The sequence below is a fragment of the Seriola aureovittata genome, chromosome 17 (genome assembly GCF_021018895.1).
Source record: "Seriola aureovittata isolate HTS-2021-v1 ecotype China chromosome 17, ASM2101889v1, whole genome shotgun sequence".
Classification (NCBI taxonomy): Eukaryota; Metazoa; Chordata; class Actinopteri; order Carangiformes; family Carangidae; genus Seriola; species Seriola aureovittata.
Genome location: NC_079380.1, coordinates 2,514,990 through 2,540,518, shown reverse-complemented (window position 1 = coordinate 2,540,518; position 25,529 = coordinate 2,514,990). Strand labels below are relative to the sequence as shown.

Here is a 25,529-nt window from a genome sequence, read left to right as displayed (position 1 = left end):
TTTTGGATCAGCAACTCCATTCATTCCGTGCATGGGGAATACAGTGTATTTGTGCAGCAGCAGCCCACAGAGAAACAGAGGACACTTGGGCAGTGGTTGGCTACAGAGGTAAGCCTATTCATTTTATTATTTATTACAGTTTTTTTTTTGATTGCTTTAAGCAGAATTTGGAAATCAGGGCCTGGTTTTTCAAAACTGTACACACAATTAGCACAACCACACACACAATTAGCAGAACACCTCAGATCCGTAGCAAAATGAAACACTCTTGTAAAAACTAAACACTAATTTATAAAAACTATATTTTGTTAGCATATGAAACACACGTTTCATATGACTTAGTTCTGTTTGAACCAGTTATACACTGCTGTGCTGAACCTGAAACACTTTTAGCAATTATACTTCTCAGTGATTAGGGCACTGTAGGTGAAGTACACAGAGGAAGTGCAACTATACAATAAATTCACCAAACACTACACAAGACCAATGCTGCAGACTGATGAAAATATCATTTATTTCTCCCCATACACCCAAATCAGTCAACATGTCAACATGGAGAATCACAACAACAACAAAAATCTGACAGTACAATACAGTACAGAAAATACGAGACATTATCTCTTCACCTAGCTGGATCTGGCCAGAGAATTTCATCAACATCACAGGCGATATCCTCATTGGCAAGACAACGTGGGAAGAACCATCTTGAATTTCATTTAATAAATTTGGTCCTCATCTTCTTTGAGCACGTTCTCCTCCTGCTTCGGGTCTTCCTCTTCCTCTTCCTCCACCTCAGCCTCTACCTCTGGCACATCCTCCGCCTCTTCCTCTTCCTCTACCTCCTTCTCCTCCGCCATGGATTCCCCCTCTCACCCTCACTCCTCTTCTTCTGACTCCTTCCATTTTGGTTGAAGACAGGTGAACTCAGGTGCTGCATGTTTATAGAGCTTAAACCTGATTGGTGTGTCTACAATTAAGCAGTTATGTGTTTGCGCACCTGATGACTGTGTTTAACCAACTGGCTCATAGGTGTGGTAATTTGTCAGTGCTTTGGAATTACAAGGAAGTGACATCATGATATACTTCTGTGTCTCATGTATACAAGTGTGTTTAGTGTTTTGCAAATCACTGTGTGTATTGTTTTGCAAAAAGTGTGAGGCTGACATTGTGCTTATAGTGGTGCAAATCTGGGCCGATGTTTTGCTCCGTGAGTGTAAGGTTTTGATAATTGTGTAATACTTTTGATTTTAGTGTTTATGCAATCGAAAAAAAACTGTAATGTGTATTATTCATTTCAATTATTCATTCACCTGGCATGGTCTTCTTTTTTCTCAACCGTTTTTTAGGTAGGGCAACCTGCCCCTCCATCTCACAGTCCTTCTCCTGCAACTTCCAACTGGTCCACTCTACGAATGGGTTTGCAGCTCTTTTCACCCCATTGATGTCCTTCACACATTTGTTCAAGCCATAAGACATCGGTTTGGGTGTTTGGATGGGGAGATGAGGGGTTTGTGGGCAGAGGTGGACAAAGTCAACTGAGGACAACTCCATTATTTGAGTCGGAATATGACTGACTGACTGACTGACTGACTGACTGTCGAACCTGTTGAATAAAGAGCTTGTAGAATATGACACAAAGCCTGTGGACATGGACATAAAAACACAACAGAATCAACAAAAGGAGCCATGCTGTTTTCATAAATCTGTCTTTCTTTCATGCAGTGATGAAGTCTGGTTGTTGTAAACACAGCCAACATTTAAAATGAAAGGAATCGTTCTCTATTTATAAAATTTCAGACATGGTTAGACTGTAGGTTCAAACTGAGCTGTTCAAAAATGCAAATGCAGCAGCACATCATCACAGTGGAGGAATTGGCTGTGATTGTTTTTTCTCTTGTGATGAAAAAAGTATATGGTCTATCACATTTTCAAAATAAAACAAAATTCATTCCACTGACTAAAAACTGCTTCAAAGTAAGAGTACTTCACAGAAATGTAGTGGAGTCAAAAGAACAATATTTGTAAGTATTGTAAGTATGGTAGAGTAAAAGTTACAACAATACTCAAGTAAATCGATACTATAAATTAGTATCGGATTAGATACTCATTTGCATCAGTATCGATACCAAAAGTGCCGCCTTCTCCTCCTCCAGTTGACACACAACTTCATACAGCACCACTGCAGACAGGCCGGCACACAAACAGTAATGCTAGTTGACGTTCGCAACGCCGAGCTGGTGCTTCTGCTGAACGACCTTCACAATTTGTTGTAGTTGAAATTTAAAAAAGTGCCGTTTGGAATTATTTTGCATCATTATTTTACCTGCCCGGTGGCACATGATAACATTAGCCATTTAACTATTAGCAATTAGCCGATAGCCACATTAGACGTCTGCTAAGTTATCAATAAGCTAACGGCTATGGCTAATAATAAAATGACTAACGTTTACGTGGGAGCTAGGCAACAAACGTTATCAGTCCTGCCCGTTTGTAACGTTAATAGACGTGTTAAATTGACAGGATAACACAATTATTTGTGTCTGAAAAGTGTTATATTTCTCTTAAAGTCCCAGTTGAAGTTGAAGGTGAGAAAAGTCGACTGGCAACTAGACAGAAACAGCGACAGCCTACCCTACCAACTCTGTTTGATCAGCAACGAAAATATGCTGCCAAGGCACCACAAGCACAGAAAATTAACAGGGCTGTAGCTGAATACATTTGCATGTCATATATATACACCTCACAGTAACATTACTGTTGTTTGGTTTTTTTTTTTGCACTACCTCAGACAACCTAAAAATAGTGTTGTCACTGATGTTATTGTTTTTTATAATCTTTATTAAAAAAAAGGTTAGGGTCATTTTTTCTCCCTGTGGTATTAAACATGGTATCGAGTATTGAGTATTTTCCTGGGTATCGGTATCGAGTTTGAAATTCTAGTATCGTGGCAATCCTACTTACTGTCCACCCCTGTGTGTGTGACAATACAAGTATATGATGTGGTCCATTGGCAAAGTGATCCAGTGGGCAACAACTTAAAAGTTCTTATCATTGGCTTATGACATTGATATACCTTCATATGAAAAAAACAAACAATGAAAGTAGTTTTTAAGCACTTTTAAAGCTGTTTAAGATCATTTCATTATATTTTCATTTTATACTTTGAATTTTTATAATTTACATACATTTTTTCACCAATGCTGTACTGTTTTGCAAATGTTTTGTCAGCTCCCTTGCAATACCTTCACAGCCCACAGTGGTTTCCAACTGTTCTAAAGACAAAAGAAAATAAGAATATCAGTCTTCAATAACTATAAATGAATAACATCTTAATATTTATCCTAAATAGTTGAATAAAATAGAATTGAATCTGTGCATTCTGGGAACACACAGCATGGCAGTGTCACTGAACTGCTGCGACTCGCACCGACTGCGTGTCTGCTGCGTCGCTTCTGCCAGCTCTGTCTCTCTACATAGTTTGCCTTGGATCAGCAGGTTACTGGAATTTTATTTCTTTTTCATTATGGATTCTGATTTATTTTTGACTGTAAACAACACTAAAATATCTCTGTCTCCATATGCAGCTGCTAAAATGGTTAAAATCCGAATCCGAAATAATATTGTTATAGATTTCATTTTTAATGGATACATTTCCTATTTTTGACCATCAATCTTCACTCAGTGACCCATAATGAAAAGATTTTTTTTTTTTTTTTAATCAAAAACTGAAATCTCTCATTTACAAATGTTATCCAGACCTTTAATTATACATTATTAGAAGCCCTTTTGGTTGCAATTACAGCTTCAAGTCTTCTTGGACAAGTCTCAACAAGCTTTGCACCTGGATTCTGGCAGTTTATCTCACTCTTCCTGTCAGATCTTCTCAACCTCATTCAGACTGAATGGGAAGCGTCCGAACATCCACGCTCAGGTTTCTGCACAGATGTTCGATGTGGTTTAAGTCTGGGCTTTGACTCAGCTCAAGGACTCAAGGACAGTGAGAGACTTGTACCAAAGCCAATCAAGCATTGTCTTGGCTGTATGCCTTTGGTTATTGTCATGTTGAAATGTGAACCGTCAACCCAATCTAAAGCCCCTTTTCCACTGGTCAAAAAAACCTGCTAAGACCCGCTAACATTCACTCTCAGGTCAAATGACTCTGTAGAAGCAGCTCCAATCAGCAGACATGTAAACACCCGGGTGAACTCGCCCTTTTTCCTGCTGTGACGTCTTTCAGAGCACAGACACTGTAGACGCACCTGTCTAGCACGGTGCTGTTACACCAGAAACACCGGCGCTACACTGCAACCAGGGAGTGAATCTGCAGCCCTGAAATAACTTTTTAAAAACACAATCACAGATTGAAGCGTCTCACACGGAGGCTCCGACTCTCTTACAGGAGCAACAACCTGAGGATGAGATGCGACAGGTCCGTTTCACCATGTTTGCGCCGCGGTCAACAGCTCATTCTTTCTCCCCAGTGTCTGTGTGTGTGCTCGGTAAGTGCATGTGAAGACACTGCTCCCTGCAGTTGTGTGTGTCCTCTCAGAAAGACAGCTTGTCTGGCAGAGTAAAAAGAGTCAATGGCTTTTCTCAGCAGGCTTACTCGTGTTTAAAAAACCGGCCTATACCCGCTGCATGCACTCTGCAGCAGGTTGTATTCACCCTGTCCCTGCTGGTGAGAAGCCTCTCAGTAGCATGAAGCTGCCACCCCCACACTTCACCCAGCAGAGCCCAGTGTGTGTCAGACTTACAGTTCTGTCCAAGGGTTTGATTTTTTTCTTGAGTCTTTTCTTCTCTCTCGTACTCAGAGTTGTGTAAATGCTGTTTGGCAAACTCATAGTCAGCTGTCACATACATTTTATCCAAAGTGGCTTCTCTCTCAACACATTCTCTCTCGCAACTCATCACATACAGACTTGGTCTGGACCTCTTGGCATCACTTTCCATCCAGCATTTATTAATGTCAGCAGAGTCGCCAGGAGGTGGTCAGGGTAGATGGTGGGTGACTATTAACTGCAAGTTTATAGTTTTGTATTTTTTATTAGTTTTCATTTTTATTTCATTTCAATCAAGCTTTTGTTTTCAGTTTCAGTTTAATTTTAATTCATTTTAAAGCAGATTTTTTGATTTAGTTGCTAAATTTTAGATTGATTAATTTTAATATTAGTTTCAGTGTTAGTTTTAGGTTTTTTTTGCTTTATGGTGAGATTCAAAAAAGTCAGTAAAATTATTGAGTGATAAAAACTCAAAACATCAAACCATTTTTAAAATGTGTTCACTGAGGACAGAAGAACACACATATAAAAGATGTGTGTTAGTGTCTTTGTGTCATTAACTAGAAAAATTCAACTGGACACAACAACAACAACAACAACAACAACAGAACATAAAATGTAGATCTGGGCACAAATATGTAAACAGTCGACACAGGATACAGGCTGTCAATTGTTTTTCTGAGTTTGGTTTCCGAGGTGAGATGCAGGTCGTGTCACAATAAAAAAGAAATATGAAAAACCCCGAAAAAACTCTAGAGGTTTGATTCATTAAGCCGAACCGCCTCACAATGAACTCATCAGCCAACTGTCCTGCCCAGCTGGGTCAGAAGTGCTGCAGCTCAGTGGATCATCACTGCAGGAAAAAACTGCAAGATACATTTCACATCCACCCAAAATACCAGGAAATAAACTGACAAGGATGAAAACTATTTTCTCTTTACTTTAGTTTATTTTAGTTCATTTTGTAAACACATAATACAGTTTAAGTTAGTTATCGTTTTTTTTTATAAAGCTTGTTTTCTTTTTTTTATTTCAGTTAATGAAAGTGTTTTTTCACATCTAGTTTTTGTTATTTTATCAGTTCTAGTTACCAGACCAGGGTTTTGCATCCAGAGTCCTGTCTTTGGTCAGTTTACGCAACAAAAGCACTTTGCTCAAGGATTTGGGAAAATGGTGGTTGTGGATTTGTTTAGGCACTGACAGCACTTCAGGAAGAGTCATGATGGTTGCAGACTTCTTTCATTCCACAGTGATTGAGGCCATTGTGCTCCTGGGAACACAAAGGTTTCCAAATGCTTTTCTTTTCTTTTCATATCTATGTTTTTGTCCTTGTGAATTGTAGGACGTTACACAGGTGTGTAAAGAGTGTAGTTTTTGATTTTTAATAAGTTTCCAAATAATTCTGAAAACATGTTTTCATTTTGTCATAATGTTCTCATGTATGGAATTCATTCATTCTGTTCTGCCATAAGAAAGATTTAGAATTTATTTAATAATGTTTGTTTTTTTTCTCCACTCTTAAATCAGAACGGACAGTAGTACTTCAAAAAGGACTTAGAGTAGCGCAGCATTTATTACACACACATTTACTACCGCATCCACCCACACACACACACACACACACACACACACGCATCTGGCTGTACAGTGTGTTTACAGTTATTTTTCTTTTCCTCTTGAGCTGTTGAAATACACGCCATGTTTTATTTTTATTTGCAGACTGGACTTACTTCAGCTGGAAAAGGAATCCTTATATGTAAACACAGTAAGTTTTGCATTGAGAAATGTCATCCTTACAGACTGTCCAGCATCTGTCGGCCTTCCATTGATTTATTTTATTTTACACTATTTTCTTTTTTTATTGGACGTATTTGAAGTTGCTCTCTCTCTATATCTCTAAATTCATTTGAAGGTGTTTGTGTTAAAGTGAGATTTTTTCAGTCCAGTGTCCACTCCTCGGCCCTTTTGTCCCTCAGGCCATTCCAGACCAGACAGGGGCCAGACCACAAACTGTTTACAAGCTGTCTGTCTGTCTCAAGTTCAACTGCAAAGTCCAACCTGGGAAACAAAAAGACAGTCCGCAATGCAGACAAAGACGGAGGAGGAGGAGGAGGAGGAGGAGAAAGAAGGTGGTAAAAACGGTAGGGTGAGTGTGGGTGTGTGTGTGTGTGTGTGTGTGTGTGAGGGAGGGAGGGAGGAAGCGAAGGGGGGGGGGTCTGTTGGACATGAACTTGAGACAGAAAAATGAGCCTCAGCCCTGCATTCCTGGTCTCAAACATAAAGTACACTCTAGGGAGCTGTGTGTGTGTGTGTGTGTGTGTGTGTGTGTGTGTGGGTCTCAGGGGGTGGGTCCTCTCTTCCTTTCCCACTCTCCCATAAACCATTGTAAAATAGAATCGAATAGAATCGAATAGAATAGAAAATGGAAAATATTTCTTGTGTTAAAACACTTCTGGGATTGGATTTTATTCTGTTGTATTCAGAGGAATAGAAGATGGACGGTGTTGGACAGGAGGGAGGTTTGATTTAAGGAGGAACCGGCTCTGCAGCGCTCCGTCTGTCAGCTCACTGACAGCTGACAGACACAGGGAGGAGACTGGCTCTGCTCCACTACACTGTGTAACAGCAGATACCATGGAGCGCCGTCCGCTCACAAATCCAATGTCCCAAATCATAGGGAATAAAACTTTCCACCTTATATCCTCACCTCGGAATTATATGGTTCTATGTGTGGTTTTGAAAAATTGAGGATTAAAGTTTTAACGTCCTATAGAGTAAAACTGATGTTAGATCTACTCTCAATATAAGGTGCGAAAATATGTAAAGTGGGTGTTCTGACAAGTTAATTACAGATACAACTAATTAAGTGTTCTGTCTGTGAAGACACAAAAAGGAGCTTCTTTGTTTTTTTTTCATTCACAGAGCAGTGAGACAACAGACTGAAACAGCAGAACATGATTGGTTCTCCTGCGAGTATTCTTAGCACTGATTGGCTTAGCAGATCTAACCGTACAGAAAAGTTAGTAAATGACTTTGGGTATAAAACTTTTTTTGCTGTTCAAATTATAAGGACATTAATGCAAAAAGGTAAAAATGATAATAGCCTTGTCTATGTGAATAACTGTTTTAGAATTTCATATTTCTAAGGTCACAATATGAGTGAATATCTAAAGAACAGTGGGTAAATTGAGGGTGAATAAATTAGCTGCTTACATTTTTTAAATGTACTCTAATTCTCCACTCTCCATCACTTTCCCTGGCACTTTCATACTGACTCTCAGCTCAGCTGGATTTACTTTTTATTGGCTCTTCTCCCAGAGTGACTAAAATCCATCCAATGGGTGGTTTGTAACATTGGGCTGCTGCTGCTGCTGCTGCTGCTCATGAAGCTGCTGCCATCAGCCAGTCACAGTCCAGTATTACATGCTCCCTGAAAACAATAGAAAACACTCCATGACAAGTAGAAGTCTTGCCAGCATTCATTCAACTTTGAAGTGAACTGCATTTACCTGCAAAACTTTGTGATTATTATGACCCTGATCCTGGCAGATGTCGCCACAGAGCAAGACCAGGAAGGGAAGCGCCGTCTGCTTTTGGGGCAAAACAAGGGCTGCATCGACAAATAGTCTAAAGCTCTTTCTTTCTTTTAATTTTCATACTTAATGTGCATTTTGCTGATACTTACGTACTGTTATGTAAGTGACATTTCGCAAGACTTCTACTTGTCACGGAGTGTTTTCTATTGTTGAAATGTTCTTTTTACTTAATTTTTATTGAACTACAGAATCTGAAATTTTCCTCCACCATAGTAGGTTTTTCAGAATGTAACTGACTTGGCTCCATCACCTCTCTGGTTCATGATGGTGCTGCTTGTGTTGGTTCAGGTTTAGGGGTTGGTTTGTATTTTTCTTACTTTAAGTAGGAAAAGAAAACCCAGAGTCAGCACACTGAGTCATATAAATCTAAACATTACACTTTTTATAAAATAAAAGTGACACGAGATCTGTGTCCGTCAGCTCCATGAGGCTCCACCTTTCCTCTGTGAGTGCAGCTGTCTGAAGGCAGGAATGTAATGTGCTCTGTGTCTATTCACTTAGTTTTTACCACGGCAAGTTAAACATGCATCACTCACACCAGCATCCTGCCTTCTATTTCAATTTATTCTATTTAATGCATTTGTAATAAGACAAAAATCAGACTTTTCTTACATCTGCATAAAAACAAAAGTTCCCTGTGGTCATTTTGATAACATCACAAAGATATTTAGTCTGCCTTTGAGCACACTGAAAAAAGAGAATAAAATAAAGAAAAAAAATCAGTGAATGGGAATCAAGTGAAAAGAGAAATAAAAAAAAATGAAATAAAACATTTGTTTATTTTATTTGTTGGATTTTTTCCATTTAAGCTTCATTCTCTTAGCTTCAGTATATTAAAGATATTTGTTGTGTCCATTATCTCGGTGCTGTGAACAGCTGTAGTTTTTCTGATGCATGTAACTGACCTGAAGCCGATTGTGCTGCAGCTTGTTCTCACTAAACCTCTTCATTGTATAACAGGTTTTGTCTACCTTATTTTATTTGCTTTGTCCCACACTGACTTCCCTCTATTATTTGCTGTATGTAACGTTTATGTTTTGCAATACAAATAGTTGCCTTTCTAAAAGTCCTGAATTTAAAAATACACTTAATCAAAAGTATAAAAGTATTATGAGCAAAATGTACTCAGAAATAAAGATAGTCCTCATGCAGAAAAAAACATCCCCTTCCAAATCGTATTATTACAGCCTCTTTTATTAATGTCACTGTTTTTGATGCCACTGTGTATGTTGTAGTTGAGTGGAGGTTATTTTTAAAACAGCTCTCATATAAATGTAGAGGAGCAGAAGAATAAAATAAAAGTAAAATACACGTAAAGTTGTAAAGTGCAAGTAACCCACTGTGAGATGTACTTGAAGTAGGCAGGAGGAATGTGAATGTACTGCCCATGGTTTATGTAGACAGCTCAAATGAATTATTATTATTATGTTGTTGTTTTTAAGTTGAATTGATCTGCTTTTAATCGAAGACATTTTATTTATTTATCCACTGTGTTTGCAAAGGCAGCAGCTAATAATATCTTCCTGTGTAAATGTTACATTTTCTATTTGAGAAAGTTATCACATGAAAGGTGGAAATGTGTGAATAAGACACATTTAAAATGATAAGTTTCACTCATTAAGTAAAAGTAACATTATATAACTGATATGAGCAGAATTAAAAAAAAAAAAAAAAAAACATTTAGAGAAACTAAAGTGCATGCTGGAGTGAATTCACGTGACTTGTGTTGTTGTTTGTTTGTTTGATGTGTAAAATAAAATAAAGCAGCGTGATTTGTTTGGTGCAGCTCCTCCTCCTCCTCCTCCTCCTCCTCCTCCTCCTCCTATCTCTGGTATTTGGATTAAAGGGGACAACGAGCTTTATGAGCTTCAGGGCTTCCGTCAGTATTGTTGGACAGAGACAGCAGTAAAGAGAGTCAACAGGCCAGCAGAGCACACCGCCGTTTGTCAAGTTCAATGTTAATGTTTAACAGTCCGAGAGAGAGAGAGAGAGAGAGAGAGAGAGAGAGAAAAGAAAAGAAAATCCAGCTTCTTTTTAATCAATATTCCCCCGAACAAGAAATGAACAACAATTATTGTATTGTATAGAATATATTGTATTGCAACTATTCTCTTCTCTTCTCTTCTGCTCTTTATCTTTTTATCTTTTAAGAAGAGTATTCGTTGATGTTCCCGGCTGCTCCACACACAAACATCACTGACCATTTCATTTTAATTGACCGTCTGTTTGAAGGTCCAATTTCAACGTTTGTTTCACTGATAAAAGAACCTGAAATTGCACATTAGTGTTGTTTAACGACCCGAGCTCAGACAATAAACAGTATTTCATATTCTCAGCTCATTATATATCCTAAACGAATAATAATTAAATGTCTACTGAAACTCTTTCTCTCACATAATGAATGTTTCATAGTTTTAACTATGCGCGCATTTAATCTCTTTACTGCAACTAAAATTTCTTTTAGATACAGTAAATCACTGAAATGCGCATTTTTTGCTGCTAAAAGCCTGAAGCAGAATATTAGAAGATGTAGATAATCTTTCAGCAAAATATAGAGCTACAGGCGAAGTAAAAAAAATCAAGTATAAATTCAAAGCTACGTGAAACCAAAATGTTCACGTGAGAAAAGCCTGGTATATATTTTCAGCGCAGGTAGCTCAGGCCTTGTAAAAGCTCTGTTTCATATACATTTTTTTTTATTATTATTATTCAAGTTTTTATTTATTATCATTATTGTGCATCAGAGCAGAGAAATCCGACTTCTATAAGTTGAACAAAACTGTTTTTCAGATTTGTGTGAATCACCTGGTGAAACATCACCACAACACTGAAAATGAAGTTTAAAAAACACTGATATTCAAAGCAAAAGCAACCCCGGCCTGAACAGTGGAATGTATTTGAGAGTCAGGTCAGTTCGTCTCCTCGGTGGACAGAAAGCGATCGGGCCGCGTCAGTGGTCAAAAGCAAACAGGACGGCGTGGCGCTCCAGCTCTCAGTGCAACACTAAACATAACAACCCACAGCGACAGCAGCAAAGGCCGAAGCCTAAACGACTTGGATTTAACACACAAATAGATTTGCACCATTTAACACATGTCAAACATTTGCTTAATATGAACAGAGGAATAGAAACATCGAGGACGCACAGAATAGTTACCAGTCATTTGTAATGGGAGCTGTAATGCACCTTGGTCACGTTAGAAATCACGTATCTCCGTGGTTCTGTCCGCAGCATTTAAATGTATGTTAAAAGGGTGAAAGGGAGAATTCCGCTTTGTTATAAACAACTATTTAATGTCCTTGTGAGCAAACAAAAGTGCGAATGCGCACTCAGCTGAGAGGAGTTTGTGATGTTTGTGAGGGGTTTTGACATTTTGCGTTGACTCTGTATCTGCTCCGGGAGCTGACAGAGGAGCCGGTGGACACAGTTTTCTGAAGCTGACAAGTTCCCCACACATGATAAACCTATCAGTGAACGACAACACCAGCCGTGATTCATCCTCCCCGGTGACACCGCAGCAGGCCTCAGGCTACATGACAGTCATGGCTTGGCCTCCGTCCGCTTTCTGCAGAGAGTCACAGTTACTGAGTAAGTCAACAGGAGGATCGTGTTCTCTGACGCAGCTCAGTGGACTTTGTTTGGAAAGTAGAAAAATCAGGATTCTATAAAAGCCTGGATGCACCAAACATTACGCACAGCTGTTTGGACATGATCTGAAAACCAAGAGTCTGTGTAAAGTTAAAAAATCGATGAACCTGCAGCTGACGTTGATCAACCAAAGCTGATCAGACACGGAGCGGCCATACAGCGGGTCAGTGTGCGCGGGAAGTTTGCAGCCGCAGCGTGTGTGTGTGTGTGTGTGTGTGTGTGTGTGTGTGTGTGTGTGGTATTGGGGGTGTCTCTATCAGACCAGACTACGCAACGCCCTGCTGTTGTAAAATGTTTGCGGGAGACTTGAGTGAGAGCCAGTCCTGTCGGTCACGTGACTGTCAAGGTCAAGTGCTCCTCTCTCTCTTTCACACACACACACACACACACACACACACACACACACACAAATAGTGTACACAAGTTACAGGCTACAAGGATTCGCACAAAGCGCACAAACAATAGCGCAAATGAATGTAATATCTGTTCTCTTCTATTCCAGCGACGTGTCTGTCTGAAGGTTGTAATGACTTAATAACATTTAACGCAAAAACCTACTTTCAATTTTCGGTATCATTTTCTCCAATGTCTCCAGCTCTCTGTGTGTCGTGTGTATTCTGCTCAGTTTTCAGTTTTCATGATTAAATATTTGGCTATGACTACAGGTTAAAGGCTACATACACACCCACACACACCCACACACACACACACACACCACACACACACACACACACACACACACTAACACGCAGTACAGTTCTAATGCAGTTCTGCTTACTGTTAACATCATACCTACAATACAGTTTCAAAAAATGAAACATCCTGTCATATTGTTGGTTTATCATTCAGACTAAATACGGACAAAAGTAATTTTCAGCAACAGAACCATAAAGTATTTTGTGTAAGTACTAATGGACTTTCAATCAAATCAAAAACTATTAATTTAATGTAGAATTAGATTGAATAGATTTACTGTAGGCTACAGTTTTCAAATTGAAATACTGGAGAATACTTTTCCGCGCTCCGTGTCTCTGCTCCTCACGGTCTCTGCAGAAGGAGACATGGAAACTGCGCGGAGGCTTTATGGAAACAGCGGCAAGAAGCTGAAGAAAGAAATTCTGAAACTAAATGTGAAAATAAAAATATTTTCTGCTCATGCTGCGAATCGTTTAAATTCACAGCTAAAAGCTTTGAGAATTAAATAATTACCATTTGGTCATATTCAGTTTATTGGAAGGTTTGTTCACACGGGTCTATACAGGCCTGTGAAATGACAGGAGGATACGGATAGCAGGGAGGCCAGACCCAAATATGAGTTCACGGTCTCATAAACACTGTTCATCAGGATTCCTCCGCTGTTTGTGCAGTTGGCGGATATCAGCTTTCAGCCTTTGATATGAGTCAAATGCGGATTTGCTTGCAACTTTTACGCGCGTAGTTTTCTGAAGGAGCGTGAACGCACCCTTTTCAGTTTTCATACTGATTGATTGATAAAAGAGCTAAGACTATATCGGGATTAAAAGAATTTATTAAGTGCCGCACTATCTTTGATTACTGGTTTACAAGCGTTATAAACAATATGGACAGCATAATAGTGTGTTTCAGCTATTGGCTACTGATCACGCACAGCACTGACAAACAATAAAACACAAACAGTAGACAGACAGTTACATTAAAGCAGGCAGGGAGCTGCTGGATTTACAGGATGCCTCTGAGAAGAAGGTTTATCAGAGGGCCTTGCTTCTTTTCTTTATTTTTATCCTTTGTCCTTTTTCTTTGTCTTTTTTCTTCCATGTTTTGACGCACACGGGCACGCGCAGTCCCAAGTCTTCCACGAGAACCACGTCGTTTCTTTTTTTTTCCCACAATTTTTTTGTCTTTTCACTTAGTTCATTTTCAACAGCAGGCAGATGCGCCCAGTCCCTTCAGTAAAATCGTCCAGACAACAGGAACTTTACATGCTACGGCGCACTGGTCTTCACTTTGGCCACGAACTTCTTCTCTTTCACCCTCCTGTTCTGGAACCAGATGGTGATCTGCCGCTCCGACAGGTTGGTCACGGCCGAGATCTTCCTCCTCTTGTCCTTGGTAATGAATTTGTTGGCGGCGTACTCTTTCTCCAGCTCCTTGAGCTGCACCTTGGTGTACGGTATCCGTTTCTTCCTGCCGCGGCGGAAAGGCGAGCTGTCGTGCTGATGTGCCACCACATCTGTTTGGAAAGCGGACAAAGAGAAGAGGACAGACAGGCGGTCTGAGGACGAGGCTGCACACACCGGGACATATTTACACACTCCACACACTCCTGGGTTTCAAGACAAAAGCGGCGCTGTGTTGAGTTTAACGTCTGCGCCTTAAATGAGAACGAGGACTGGACCTGAGACATACACAACCAACATGGTGGATGTCTGCGGTCTGCAAGCAGCACCATGAGGCTGAGCTGCACTCTGTGTCTGTGATTATAATGTAGCTATATGTTTATGCATCCACATGCAAATGGACAATACTCAGTGTAGAAACCTCAGGCTCATTATATTGTCTTTACAATTATTGCCTCAGTTGACCTGAGTGTAAATTCAGGCTGATCAGAAGTCAGCTGTTATAAAAAACACTAATTAAAACCCAGATCGATGTGCTGATCATTATAGTATCGCAATGTTAACACCTTGAGCATCAGTCACCTGAATATTAGCTTATTATCAGATTAACTAGATGGGTCACTCAGCACCAGGAACACCTGACCTTTTGCTTAATTAATGGCCTCGTCGAGCATGAAGCAGCTGAGACCGCCTCCCCATTCAAGTGATGCTGCATGCAGAAAAACACTCGCCATGTTAGTATGTATGCAGCTGCAGTCCGAATTTATGATGACTGAATTTAATTACCAGAGAAATTAAATCAGCTTCAAAGTCGGATTAAAATGAAAGTCTATAATTTGTTCCTAATAAAATATGTCACTGTAGCTCGAGGCTTATAGCCTACATCATTCTTCATTCATTTAAATGCCTCCACTGGACAGAGATGGTTTTAAAGGAGAATAAACAGCGATGTATTACCAGCCAGAGCGGACTTCCAGAGGTGCCCGGCCTGCCCCTGGTCCTTGGAGCAGTACATCTGTCCCCCCCAGCCGTTGGTCAGAGCCCAGGGTTGGTAGCTGTCCATGGGGAGCAGGGTTTCATGGCGCGGCTCACCGGTGCCCAGCGACTGGACCACCGAGACGTCCAGGTAGCTGGCCATGGACTGGTACGGGCTCGGGTAGCCGTGATAAAAGGCGAACTCCTTGGCACGATGGTTCGGGTATTCGTCAGTGCTCACTGTCGTGTCCATGTACTGCGAGCTGAGCGCGGCTCCGGCTGCCTGGGTGCATGACTTGAGAGAACCCCGCCCCATCCTGCATGGGTAATAGCCGTTACCAAAGTAGCTGTAAGGTAACGCGGTGGGAGCGGAGGAGCTCTGGTGAGGCACGCCGGCCGCCGGACAAGGTCCGGCTGCGCACTGCTTCCCCGAAGACGCGCCGGTCTCGCTGGAGCCTGGCGCGGACACGTCTACTGTTGAGTAGCCGGCTGAAGAGTGCACCAGGCCGGACGGGTGGCCGCCCAGAGCGGCGGCGGCCGCCGAGTGCGCCATAATGTTGCGACACTGGCTGGCTGCTGTGGCCGCAGCGAAGTTGCCGCTTCCCACCAGCCCCTCCATGTTCTTGTTCAGGTCGTCCAGGTTGTTATCATACACAAACATTACCGTTTCCGCTGGCCAGCGAGGGTTTAGGACCAGGGAGGCTGTCATAGGCTCTACTTTTCCCGGTCTGGTCTCCGTTCGTCGCCGTTTCCTCTCAGACTTTGTCCGGTCCTGTGCGCTAAGCTGCTACATTGGCTGAATGAGGTGAACTGGAGCCTATTTCTTCTTCTGTCACCGCTGGCTCTCCTGCCCACATACACAGCTCAGGTAATTCACATCTACAGTCACACGCACTGTCGTGGCACGCGTGCATTGACTTGCTGCACCATTCAGTGACGGCGCTCGCTCGCAGGCAAAGACTCCAGGCAACCGGCTGGACCCCCAGTTACATCCCAGCCGCAACCTTGACGCAACAAGCCCCCAGGACCAGGAGAAGAGGGAGGGCGCCTGTCTATTGGATGGGACCGGGGCGTCACGTGATGGGACAAGAGAAAAAAGACGGAGAAGAAGAGACTTGTTGGGGATTGTCAGTCAAAGAGAAAATATTTTTATGAGGCTCGAGCTGTGGCACGAGAGGAGCATGAGCAGAGTGGATTCAGCTTCCTGAATGTGCTGCTTTGCTTCGTGCAGCTGCATCATGTCAAAGGAGTCTCAGATCTGCTGCGGTTGCCACAAAGAGTAACATTATCTTTGTGATTCCAGATACAAAAAATAAATGACTTTAACAGATGATGTTTTGTGTTGTGCGTAAAGACGCACGGGGAACGCGCGCATATGCAAACGGTGATGTGTGCCGTGGAGTCAGTTCACACTCTCGCACTGACTGAGGCGGTAGATCTGTGGACGTAGACTCATGTTAGAGAATCAGACTCCAGAGAAGGCTCGTCCTTTGTTTTATTGTTTATTGTGATATTGGTGGAGGCAGCGGGGAGCGCGTGTGTGTGTGTGTGGTCTGCAACGCATCAAAGGCAAATCAAACAACCATTTCTTACAATGAACGAGCGATACCTGAACCAGCGGCCCTTTATATGATTCATGTGTGATTAAATCTCGGCTCCACTACACTGAGTGTGAATAAACAGGCAGCACGCGCAGGTACTGTCTGTGAATATGATGAAAATAAAAGCGAAAAAAGGAATGAACGAAATTTCGTTGTTCAAATGTTGAATTGTTTGACTCTTGGCTGTAATTACTTGAGCTCCAAAATAAAATGCTCACTATTACACACAGTTATGGACATATTTAAAGACTAATAATCGGCATTGCCAAATGTATGAAAACAAAGTTTATCGCTGTAATAAAAGTATTAAAAAATCATAACGTACCGAGAGTAGTTCCAGTTTCCAAAAAGAAACATTTGATTATTAAAATAATTGCACCCGCTTGGACATTTGTCAGACTGAATTTATGTGTGCTTTTCGTCTGTCTGTTCTCACACCACCTGACTGAAGGAAGCGTAAATTGGGTTTATAGTGGGGGTGGGGGGGTGGAGGTCTGAAGGTTCCAGAAACACGGATCCAGAGAGGTCTTCACGGCACTTCTTCTGAGCGGCCTTATTTGCGTAGTAATTTGACTGGCTGCTGATGGTTTTAGATTTACAGAGCCATCTAAGGTATAGGTTTAGGTTGAACTCTTCCACACTTGTTTCCACACGCTGCGGCACAATGCACCTAAATGGATGGACTGTCACTTTCTACACACCGTTAAAACAACGAGGAGTGTGTGGTTTTATGCGTAAAGCTTCTCGAAAGGGAAAAAAAATATCGAGCGTTCAAATAAGTTATCTCCCTGCAAACAGGACCCAGAGGGTTGTTGTAATAATAATGTGCTGTTGTTGGTAACGAGGCCTGCATTCTGTTCTCTCTTCACTGCAGGTCATCTGTACAGAAGAAGAGCATCTGTGATGCGTCAAACTTCTCCAATTATTCCAATTAAGAACTTGTAGATTTAGCATTATTTTTGCACAGATTTTTTAGACATTACAAACATTATTTTACGCATGTGGTTTCTGTGGATACCTCGAGATAATGAGTGGCTAATCTATGTGGCTGGAGAGACTTGCCAACAGCAACACGAGCTTGTAATACACTTCCTGTGGGTGTAGCAGGGCCGAAGAGGCAACAACTGAGTCGCCCTTCTAAGATATAATTATATTTTGTCTGATTTGACTGGATTTTATTTTCGGTTTCTGCATCAGGATTTGATCTGCTGCTGTTGCTTTCTTTTTGGGGTCGTATCTCTGTGTGTACGGCAGGATGAATGACGAACAATACACTATGGTTTTGCGTTAGACCTCATGTTAAGAGCAGCCTTCAGTATTATTCACTGGCAGCAGAAGCAGGTGTGAAGCTTCTCCGGCTGATGGAGGTGGAGGCTGCGGGCAGCAGTGAGGATGTGTCTGTCTTCTCTGCGTGTTACTTCCACCGCGTGTAGGTGTCACTCAGGAACATGCAGTGAGGGGAGAGAAACCTTCATCAGCCGCTGGTCTGAGCTGTGGTGGAGACTGAACTAATGACAGAGCATGTCGGAGTGATGGCGGCAAAGTCTTCTTTAAGTAAAGAAATGTCAAATAAAAACGCATTTAAGTATAAAGCATTATATGAAATGTTTTTGAATCCAAAAGTAGCAAAGCAATCTGAATTTAAAGCTTTAAATTGACATATTCTGACTATGAAGAATGATTGAATGTAAAGGAGGAGCCGTCTGTTTAATGTATGTGGTTTCTAAGGGGAAGTCAGGGTAAATGTCCCTTCAAAATAAATAGATGATAGAACAATAAAATAAACAAGATCAACAGGAAAAACAAAGAAGGAATAAAAAGAATAAAATATTAACTGACGTTCCGCTTTTTGAATGGAGTTTGCTAACTCCAGTTGGTGATGAATACCGTGAGATGCAGTTGAAAGCTTCAGAAAGAGCCTCCGTCAATAGACGCTGAGTTTTTCTCCCTTCAGTTCATTTTATTTAGGGTTAGTGTTATCGCATACATTGTATATTGTTATTGTATATAGTATTATTATCTTATCTTATTTAGTTTCGATTCTGTTTCTATTCTTATTTTATTTCTTATTACATTTTCCCCACTTTCCTTATGCTTGAATTTCTTCTACCGGGGATCTTTGTCAATCTACTGCTTCCAACATCAAGAAAGAATTTCCAAGTTCAAGTTAAATAATAATAATAAAAAAATAAAAATAATACTGTTTTGCTGAGTTTAGAAAAAAAAACGGTGCGTCAACACATGGAGCAGCTGAGCTCAGACAACAGAAAAGAAGAATCAGCTGTTTGAATCAACAGCATTAATGGCGCCGTGAAGCTGCAGAGTTCTGGTCTGATGAATTATATTTCTCCTTTCAATTAGATCACAGCAGCTGATCGTTATTTCACATTCACAGCAACTGGCCGCTTGTTTTAAAAAAAAAAAACTCACTCTGAAGTTCAGAAACAGCCTGAACACACACACGCACCCAGCACGCACGCAAATCACCCAGACAGTCAGTCTCTCTCCCATGGTGTGGTCTGCCGGCCTGCGTGGGGGGGGGGGGGGGGGGGGGGGGTCAGCCTGGCCCCTGAGGGTCAAGGTCAAGTTCAACTTGGAAAGGGAGGGGGGGGGGGTGCAGACAGAGGCACAGACAGATGAAATGAGCTCAAGTTCAAGGCCACTGCAGCACACCTTGAAGCTTCTTCTGTTTATTTGTGTGTGTGTGTGTGTGTGTGTGTGTGTGTGTGTGTGTGTGTGTGTGTGTTACATTGCAGATAATACAGAAGACGCCATGCTGTCTCTGTGATGGGCACCGGCATGGTCCAGTATAACCAGTATAACCAGTACAGCCGGCATAAAGACAAACACCCGGACTGCTGCTCACTCAGTCAATCATTAACCAGAAGAGAGAGAGACTCATCTGTCTGAAGGAAACTTAACAACAGTCCAACAAGCCTTCATTTCCCTTCAAAATAAGAGTATTGTGTGTACGTCAACAAATGATCAACACGGTGATCAGTTAAAAAGCAGCATCTTTGCATTTTCTAGCATGTGGCTGCCGCTATAAGCGTCTCATCAGGGGGAAGCAGGGAAAGACTGAAGTTCAGGCCCAGTTGTGGTTTATTGACCGCAGGTGCCTGACGGGAAAGATTTTGGAAGGATTTGTCTTTTTGACATGACAATGTTTTATTGAATTAGTCTACATGTACAATCTTAAAACGAATTAGTGGATGAAATCATTTCTGTCTCGTCTCGATATTAGTTTTCAAACCATCTAATATTAAATTTCAGTATCTGACAATTACTCTTTTCTATATCTATGTGAGAGAAATAACTTTTAGGTCTGACAGCTGCTCACTGAGGTGGAAACGCCTCCACAGAGTTCATATTTCTCATCGTCTTTGAACGTATTTTGTCATTAACGCTGCCATGGAAACCACAGTTAATGACTTGCTTACAGTGGAGAAACTTTATTTACACTCGACTTAGATTGTGAAATGTTTGAGATTGCATTAATACATACCGTCAGTAAGATATGCTCATGTAATCATAAAGCGGGAAGGGTGGGGGCTATGAGAGGATGGACAGTGAGGGAGGAGGGAGAGATAGAAGAACTGGAGGAGCTTTTTTAATTACTGCAGAAATGTACATAAACAGATTATTGAATGTTAATAATACATATATCAACACATGTACAGTATGTATGTGTGGACTGATGATTGACACGATGACCAAGAAACTCATTTGTTTTGCGTCCAGTAAAAATAAAATAAAATGGTCACATAAAAAAAAGAAACTGCAATGTAAGAGTGCAGTATATTACATGCAAAACACATGACCACATTTTTTACATAATAATAACTGTTCATACATGCAAAAAAAAAATCATACATGAAAAATAGCACAGACTGACAGCAATGAAGCGCATTGTCATGTTAAACTGGAGCACAATGCTTCACTGGTTCGTTCTGGACCTGGTCTGGTGACAGTTCTTCCTGTTGTTCCTGTGGCCTGTAACACAGCGCGGCTCAGGCTCATGATTTTATTCCCATAGTCACTTATACAAAAGTCTCATTTTCAGAAAATCTCGTCTTCAAATCTCCGTCGCTGATCGGGAATCGTCAAACAAGATTTGTGTTTATTCGCTATTTATTTGTGTGATTTATTTATCACACTTTCAGCGTCACATGTTCAATCAAATTCACTTCAATTAAACCGAATTGTTCAAGGGGCGATTTGAAAGAAGTGCGCTTCGCAAAAAAACACACAGTTGATTGGCGAACATAAGAACAATCTGAAGTTTAATAATGTAAGAAGAAACTTGAAATACACAAGAGTAAAAAATACAAACATAATGAAAAAACAAACACGCTGAACTGCGGCTGTTTCTTCACCTTCATGTTGAGGCCTTGAGATCAGCGAGTCTGAAGCAGAACTGTCATCAACACTTACTGCAGGAAAGTAAAAATAATTAATTTAAAATAAATATTCATATAAAATAAATAGATAAATTGCCCATGAAAAAAAATGGATGTTCTGATCACTTTTTTGTTTGCGATCCAACTGTGGGTGGATTTTTTTCCTCATACCGAGTCTGACGCGACAAATTATAGTTCTTCTGATTTTTCCTAAATATATGTATATCTTACACAGCTGCCCAGTGCATGCTAAATTAATAAAGCTATACCTCTGTTCGTGTCCATCGTGATCAAAATACTGATTCACCTTCATTAGTCTGCAAAATGCCTGAAAGGCCAGAATAAGACGCAGAGCTCAGCGGCAGAGGAAGGATCTAATCCAGGTAACACTATCAGAGATGGGAACAAACTTAAATATCTTAAATGACGAGACACAGGTACTTCATTTTTCATTTCACATAGACTGGATGTAAACAAACCAGGCAGATAAGAGGAAATGCGGCCTACATCTAATAAGCTGGATGAGATCGTGCGTTATTGGGTCATTAAGAAGGACAATCTGAATCTGAAGCGTCAGATGATCGACTGACATGACAAGCGATGCAAAAGTTGGCATCAAGCTTTCAATCTCCTCCTGCACTTTAACATGTTGAACTATGACTGACTGTGATACATGAAGTTTGTGCGCCAGATACAGCAGAGTCTGTGAGGACCGCACCGCGGAGGAAACACACATGTCTGCGTCTAGTTTCATGTCCGTCTGGTTATCAATGTTAGTCTCATCCATCTACAGCCCAGCGGACTATTTCACTAATACGTTATTACTGAATAACTTTCAAATTTTCAGTGTCAACCATAAGCACATGTTCTGATCCACTTTGATAAACACACTCACAGTCAGTCCCTGTCCAGAGTAAGCTGCGCGTGAGTTTCTTCCTCAGACCTTTGCAGCCAACTGCATGTTGTACACATAAAATATTACCATCAGATACTTATACACCAGCATTTCCTTACAAGCTCCACATTCAATTCAGTTCCTAGTATTTCTCTCTAAAGCTTCAAAATAAAGTCAGAAAGTTCTGTGACATTTTTAAATCTACTGATAGTTTCTATAGAAGATCCTGTCAAAGGTTGTAGAAACATTTTTTAAAATAGTGACATGAAAACAAACAACACATTAGAAATACTGGGTCAGTAGCACAGTTGTGCTTCCCCATTGCGGCAATTTGTATTTTTGCATTTAAATGATCTCTGTGCCTCGGTGATGGGTTTCTCCCTGTGTGATTGTTCAGTCCACTCTGGTAAGAATCGTCGCTCTCTCAGTTTAAGGACTGACACTAAAACCTGATGTGACAGCTGTCTGGTTATTAAAACTCAAGTACACCAAGCAACCTGTACAGAAGGGCAAGATGTCACCAATACAGTGTTTTATATTTGAAAAAAATATATTTTTCTTTTATAAAATCTTTGCAAAAGAGCATTAGAGAGAACCTTACTTCCTAAGTGTGATGCATTTACTGTAGAATTGATTCTGAATATTTAGACTTCATGTGGAAATTGATTCAAACTGTAAACCACTGGGATTTTAGTGAGAGAGAAAAGCAGCAGGAGGCTACATGGGTGGTTTGTTAGCAGAGCATGTTCACAGGGGAAAACTAGGCTGATTTTAAGTGAGAGGAAAATCAGTCGGTGTCAAACTGTGGATCTTTTTAGCACAACGTTGACCAAATGCATTAAACCCAAATAGACGGCCAATGTTAACATTAGAGCTGTTTGACAAACATACAAATCTGTAGCCATCTTAAACCCAGGGTGTGATACAGCACACAAACACATTTCCTTTACATTTACAAAAACGATTTACATTTTCAGATGAAGGTTGATCATTAACATGACTGTAATTAGTCTCTGTTTATATGCTGATCAGTTCAGTTCGGTTCAGACGACTTTATTTATCCCCCATGAGCAATTCATTTGTAGCTTCTCAGTCCATACATTCGGTCTCAACAGACAAACCAGACTGAGCTGTGGCTAAATGACCTTTGACCTCGTAAGTCTGACGAACATGGGCTGCTGTTTGTATAGTGAAGTTTCATTAAAGTTCAAATATATATCTGATATCCGATGAATAACTTAAACGCATTACAAAGCTAAGCCTCACACGCAGAGTTTTTCATTTATGGTAAAAACTGGTATCTCCACTGTGATTTAATATCAAGGTAAAATGTAAAACTTTAAAAACTCAGTGTCCTCTGGTGCTTTCAATTACATCCAAAGTTCTTTTTCAGCACTGGGCAATTGTCAGTTTTTCCATATAGGTCATATAATGACAACTGAGCCATTTCCATGACAACTGAGCAAACAAAAGCCACTGAGGAAGACCATGAGATGTGGTTGAAAGCTAAAAAAAAAAAATTAAATTATAATATAAATCACAATATATATAAAGCACAGTATATGTTTCAAACTGCTGATAACAGCACAGGCAGGGAGGAGCCAAATGCAAACTAAAAGACAGTAGGATGCAGTGAAGTATCTTTAATGTATGAAATAAGGCTTACAGGCAGGACCGCAGGACCGCCTCAACCAACATGCAACAGACAATCCCACAAGGAGCTGGCGACTAAGGCAGGTTTAAATAGTGACGAGGCTGATGAGAAAACTAGGAACAGGTGTGTGAGTGGGCGGGCGGCTCAGGTGATTGCAGATAAGAAACAGGTGAGCAGGTGGGTGAGGCGACAAGGAAAAAAGTCCAGGGTGGGCAGATGCTGGACTGAGGAGCAGATCATGACTGTGTAACACTCGATGGAGCTTTAACATTTGTGTGGTTTCACTTCACTGTTTTCAAGTCCATATAAGAAACATCTCACTTCGGTCATATGAGTTTTTCAGCTTCATTTCATCATTTCCTGATTTTATTTGCTGTATAATGTTTGAACCTGAGCTTGTGGGCTTTGAGTGAGCATGAGGGTGAAAAGGTCACCATGTAAACCTGTATGCTGTGCCTCTATTCAGCAACCTGCCAGCCTCTCATTCAGCTCCATACCTCATTATTCCTGTGCCTGCAGCCATATCTGACACCTGGCAGAATCAGGCCACAAATGGTATGTAAGGAGAGATATTGGACTTCAGTATCGTTCTTATAACTTTAACTGGTCAAGCGCTGCTCTCCTTGCTTGTCCTGAAAGAACACCACTGGTTGTGTTTGTTCACATGGAGAGCTGCACATATGCAAGCAAAGATACAGGTGATGCAAGTTCCAGTCAATGGATTCACTCTTTTCACTCAAAAAACAATAAGCAACAAAAAAGATGCTGTGTTATTGTGCATGCTTGCCTTTGAAAGCGGGGGAAGAGTCTTCGTCTACGAGTGTCTCGAATGACGTCCATAGTTGTGTTTACTGGCTAATGGCTGCTAGATACCGAGCTGCTACTTCGATCATTTAGATAACGTATTTCCGCCCACGTAGATGTTGTGGACTGACGACGCTGAATTGCATTTACACTTCTGTTCAGTGTGTCCCTGACCCCACAGAGGTGGTTTGGTCGATCAGATCACAATCCATCCTCACTGTGTCTTTGGAGCATTCACACCTTTGATGTGGTCAAGCTCTCTCTGATTGGAATCCGATCTCCCAAAACACTTTTTAATGCCAGGTGTAAATAGGGTAAAAGTGAATCTGAGGCTTTTGGGGCAAGAGTCCCTGCTATCAGGGCAGATGTCTGCTCTGCCTGGTTAGGATCTTGGCTTCATCACCATCATTGTCACTTGCTCCACTGAACATGGAGACCCATTTTATATATGGACTATATGATCTCTGCAGGTCCAGGTTTTAAATCTGTTCCGCTCCAGGTAGTAAATAAACGACTGAAGTCTGGTCTCACTCTCGCTCATACAAAGTTATAGATTTGGGCTGAAAGGTTGTTGTCCCTAATGCTTGCTGCTGACCACTGATTACTTAAAAAGTTAGTGACCATTTGCTCTACTTCCTCTGAGGAGACTCAGTAAATGATGGTCAGAAGAGAGTAACTGCATGAAGACAGAACAAGAACAAACGGATAAATCAGCTGGCTGATGAGAAGCTGCCTGTCGAGACACAAATAAATCTGAGCCAACATGTCAAACAACATACATCAGACCTCAGAGAGAAAAAATGTAAATGATCTCTCCACCAAGTTTGGTGCATATAGTTTTTGTGTAATCCTGCTGAGAAACAAACAAACAAACACACACAGATGAAAACATGACCTCCTTGGTGCAGGTAATGATAATATGATATTCTACCTAGTGCTAATTCTGCAGTAATTACTTGAAAGTCTGATTACAGTGAACAGTGAATAAATAGATCTGACCACTTCTCCGGTCTCCAGTTATTACCAGTTAGCAGAGGGAAGAGTGGGCTCGATATGTTTTAAGTGGAACCACATTGTGATG

General features: G+C 40.9%; 1 protein-coding gene across 1 annotated transcript; it reads right to left on the bottom strand.

Moving 5' to 3' along the window:
- Positions 1-13,550: 13,550 nt before the first annotated feature.
- Positions 13,551-16,049, bottom strand: hoxb13a (homeobox B13a). The gene is made up of 2 exons (XM_056401886.1): positions 15,077-16,049; positions 13,551-14,232 (listed from the first exon to the last, which is right to left on the bottom strand). The coding sequence occupies exons 1-2, from the start codon at positions 15,801-15,803 to the stop codon at positions 13,985-13,987; spliced, it is 975 nt and encodes a 324-aa protein (XP_056257861.1). The 5' UTR covers positions 15,804-16,049; the 3' UTR covers positions 13,551-13,984.
- Between the last annotated feature and the right edge of the window lie 9,480 nt (positions 16,050-25,529).

Coding starts and splice junctions, on each gene's coding strand:
- hoxb13a (XM_056401886.1), bottom strand. CDS start 15,803: ATGACAGCCTCCCTGGTCCTAAACCCTCGCTGGCCAGCGGAAACGGTA. Junction 14,233..15,076: donor CTGGAAGTCCGCTCTGGCTG/GTAATACATCGC, acceptor CTTTCCAAACAG/ATGTGGTGGCACATCAGCAC.